Source organism: Nymphaea colorata, chromosome 3 (genome assembly GCF_008831285.2).
Source record: "Nymphaea colorata isolate Beijing-Zhang1983 chromosome 3, ASM883128v2, whole genome shotgun sequence".
In the NCBI taxonomy this organism is placed as follows: domain Eukaryota; kingdom Viridiplantae; phylum Streptophyta; class Magnoliopsida; order Nymphaeales; family Nymphaeaceae; genus Nymphaea; species Nymphaea colorata.
Genome location: NC_045140.1, coordinates 21,201,993 through 21,205,622, shown reverse-complemented (window position 1 = coordinate 21,205,622; position 3,630 = coordinate 21,201,993). Strand labels below are relative to the sequence as shown.

The 3,630-nt window shown below is 41.6% G+C and overlaps 1 protein-coding gene across 1 annotated transcript; it reads left to right on the top strand.

Moving 5' to 3' along the window:
* The first annotated feature begins 1,599 nt into the window (after positions 1–1,599).
* LOC116251345 (uncharacterized) lies at positions 1,600–3,264 on the top strand. The gene is made up of 3 exons (XM_031625551.2): positions 1,600–2,036; positions 2,213–2,382; positions 2,762–3,264. Exons 1-3 carry the CDS (start codon positions 1,760–1,762, stop codon positions 2,804–2,806), a joined length of 492 nt encoding a protein of 163 aa, XP_031481411.1. The 5' UTR covers positions 1,600–1,759; the 3' UTR covers positions 2,807–3,264.
* The last annotated feature ends 366 nt before the right edge of the window (positions 3,265–3,630 follow it).

Below are 3,630 nucleotides of genomic sequence, written 5' to 3'. Positions count from 1 at the left end.
AGTTAGAAGATGTTAACCCATGTATCCCAGTAGGGCTATACTGCCAGATAGCCAAGAGAAGGAAAGGTAGACATGGTTACTATATATATATATATATATAGTAAGCAGCCATGGGGAGCCTTACTGCTCTTAGTCCTTCGACCATGTGATCTGTTCGAAAATGGGAAGGTGACGCTGCCACCCCCAGATAATACGGGCTTCTCGCAAATGGTTACTAGTCAATGAAAAATAAGACACCATTGCAGAGATTCAACTCAAAGATGGACAACGGAAAACGCTTGCTCTGCTATTTGAATTTAGCTTTACCTTTGAAACACAATTTAGGTGATGTTTGGGTGACATGAAACTGGGTTCACGAAAACCCTTCGAAAGGTGAGAGAACCCTCAAATCGTCGTTTGGGAGAGAGAGAGAGAGAGAGAGAGAGATTGTGGGTTCTTCTCTTGAGTATACCTCCGACGCATGAATCACGGTGACGCCGAGGCGCCAAGAAACCTTGACGATCAAATCCCCTCCATAAGCAATATGTCGGTTGCCAATTATCAGATCTTTTTCCGGTGAATGCCTTGAGATGAACTCCTTTACAGAGGGTGCCCATGGCAACAAACAGGACGCTCCGGCGAGAAGGAATCACTGATCTGGGAGCAGCTCCTCAAGCCTCCACACATCTTCCAGGAAACCCCTCCTCCCATCTTCATCTTCAGCAATAAACGGCTTTGGGAAGCCACGCGTGCAGAAACAGACACCCGCTGCAACGACACCACCAAGGAGAAAAAAAACATTGGCAATCGGTTTGTAGTTAAATAGGGCGTTATTTTTTTTGAAGAGGACACTGTTGTCGACGAAGAGGCTCTCTCTAATTTTTTAATTTTTGGCCAAATAGGACTTTTAGGTGTTTATTACATACCAGCGCTTTAGATTTACTGCACAAGTCCTACAAGTGGGAATTACCAACTGAAACGGTGGCGGTATGTCAAGTTCCGTTGCTTCTAGGAGTCCTTTCATTGATATTTACGTTTCTCAAATTTGCACTAAGGTCGCAAATTTACGCTAAAAAACTGTCTAGATGCACTTGGGTGTACACATTCTCTTCCGATACAGGCCTGCAGATAATTGTTTAATTATTTTTTTTGTGCTAATTGATTAGTTGTTTTTAGTTTGCCATCTAGTTCTAAAGTTGTGAGCATGCTTCGGGCCGATGAAGTCACTGTTCTGGAATTGGCTTACTTGAATAGAAAGAATCTTAGTTTCTTTCTAACTGCTGTTCTCATTGGTATCTAGGAGATGGAACTTTGTGCTGATTGTAGGAAATGGGCTCCTGGGACAAAACATGAGTTTTTTTATCAAAGTTCTACTCGGTGACTTCTCTCGACAACTTGTAAGCTTTCGGCATTCTTCATGATGCCTTCTGCCTATGATCTTGTGCATGTATAGTAGTAGTCGTTTTATGAACATGAACATTAATTCCAGATATTATTAATAAAAACATGATGATCGATTGAATATTTTAATTTTTGATTTGTAGTGGATTCCCCCAAGCTTCTACAATTATATTGGGGACAAACTGAACAGAATAGCCCTATTGACCGGTCCCAGTGGGATGACTTGTACTGTTCAGCTGGCGAAGATCAACAATCGGTTATGTTTCAAAGATGGTTGGAGGACATTCGCAGAAGAAAATTCTTTTAAAGAAGAGGAACTCCTCCTCTTTGCGTACGATGGTGAAGTGAGTTTTTCAGTGGAGGTATTTAGCAATACTGCATGTCAAAGAGGGTACAGGACAAAGTGAATGAAGGAGGTTCGTGCAGCAACCACATGATCATCAACATAAAAACGGAAGAAGAAGAAGAAGAAGAAGAAGAGAAAGAAGAGGAAGAAGACGACGAAGAAGAAGGAGAAGAAGACGAAGAAGAAGAAGGAGAAGAAGAAGAAGAAGCAGAAGAAGAAGAAGAGTTAAGTGATACGTCTTGTGAATCGAAGGAAGATCACTTTAGCAGCGAAGAGATGCATGGGGGAGAAACTAAAGGCAAGAAGCCAGGTACACTTCACCACTTGCTCAAATTTGTTTATATATGTCTCGTATTCTGCTATATGTTTTATAATCATGGGCAAAGGGAAAGGTCATCCCTCCATCTTAGGTGCGTATGTGTGAAGAAGAGGGGGAAGAGAGAGATTCTAGTGTGTGGAATATCTGCTAATTATTTGTTCCTACAGAAAATGCTGCCAGGAAGCAGAAATATACAAAGTACTTCATATCAAGGAGGAGGCCGGTGTCTCGTGAAGAGAAGAGGAAAGTATTCTGGGCCGCGGCATCCATGGAGTCGCCTTTTCCATCGTTCATCGTCATCATAAAACCAACATGCGTTTATAAAGGATTTTACGTGGTAATTCTCTCGAAACCATTTGAAAAATCAGCCTTTTATTAATCTTCATTTCAATTGGTGTTCTTAGCATGCACTTACTTGGATACGCTTGATAGCAGGAAAACCTTGCATGTTTCACAGTTGGATTTCCTTCTTTTTCCTGCTTTCCCACATAACAGACATACCCAAAAATTATAAGTTTCCATATTGGATCCAATGAATTTACACTCTAGCTGTTGATGCCAATGTTGTAAATCTCAGTTTTAGTCTCATATTAGAAACCGACAAAGCGGAGCATTTGTACATATATTTCAGCTGATCCTGGCCGATTTCTTAAATGCTAACAACAGCAGGTTGCCTCATCCGGTTCAAACCCTATGCTTGCTTGCTTTGATTGCAGAACATCCCAGTGGATTTTCTTAGAGCCCATTACATACTCGGCTAGACAAGGACTATCAAGGTTCAAAATGTGGAGGGCAGAGAATGGCCCGTTAGGCTCTTGCGCAGGGGAGACAGAGGCGGGCTGGAAAGTGGCTGGTCAAACTTCGTCTATGACAACAACCTGGAAGAAGGCGATGTTTGCGCATTCGAGCTCATCAACAACAAGAAGAAGGTGCTGATCCTGAAGGTCATCATATTCAGGGTGGTGGAGGAAACTACTCCCCTGAAACTTAGTAGGACAGGCAGAAGCTAGGCTAGCTCTTGAGAAGCCAGACCAGAAACGGACTATTAAACTTTTGTGATTTTTGTTCTGGTTTCTTGATGCCTGCGTTCTACACCAAAAGCGTTGCGTTGTCTTTGGCATTCTGGCAGTTGGTAGTCATAGAGCTTGAGGACACTTTGATAGATCGGTCGACTCATATACTGTTTCTTATACACAGACTTCGTCTGAACACTCTCTTTATTAGTCACTGGTAATCTTAATTAAGGATCTGCGCTTTAGGGTTTGAACAGACAAATGAGGGGAAAAATGGCAATCGTCCCACGTATAAAATGTTTCTGCTTTATCTATTCCGTAAATGAAACGGGCGATTTCTAGAAATATTTGTTCTTTCTTTCTTTTCTAACCCATTATAGCTTATTCTTAGTCTTTCATGGATCATTTTGTGTTGATTTTCCTGTAATTCTCTCAACAGCTTTCTCCATTTTTTTTAGCAATGTACGTCAGAAAATAATGAACCGAATACTTCAAGGATCAACGGTATGCCGTTGGTGGTTTGCACAACTCCTTTGGATAATTGCTTCTGCTTTGCTGTTGGCTCATCCTTC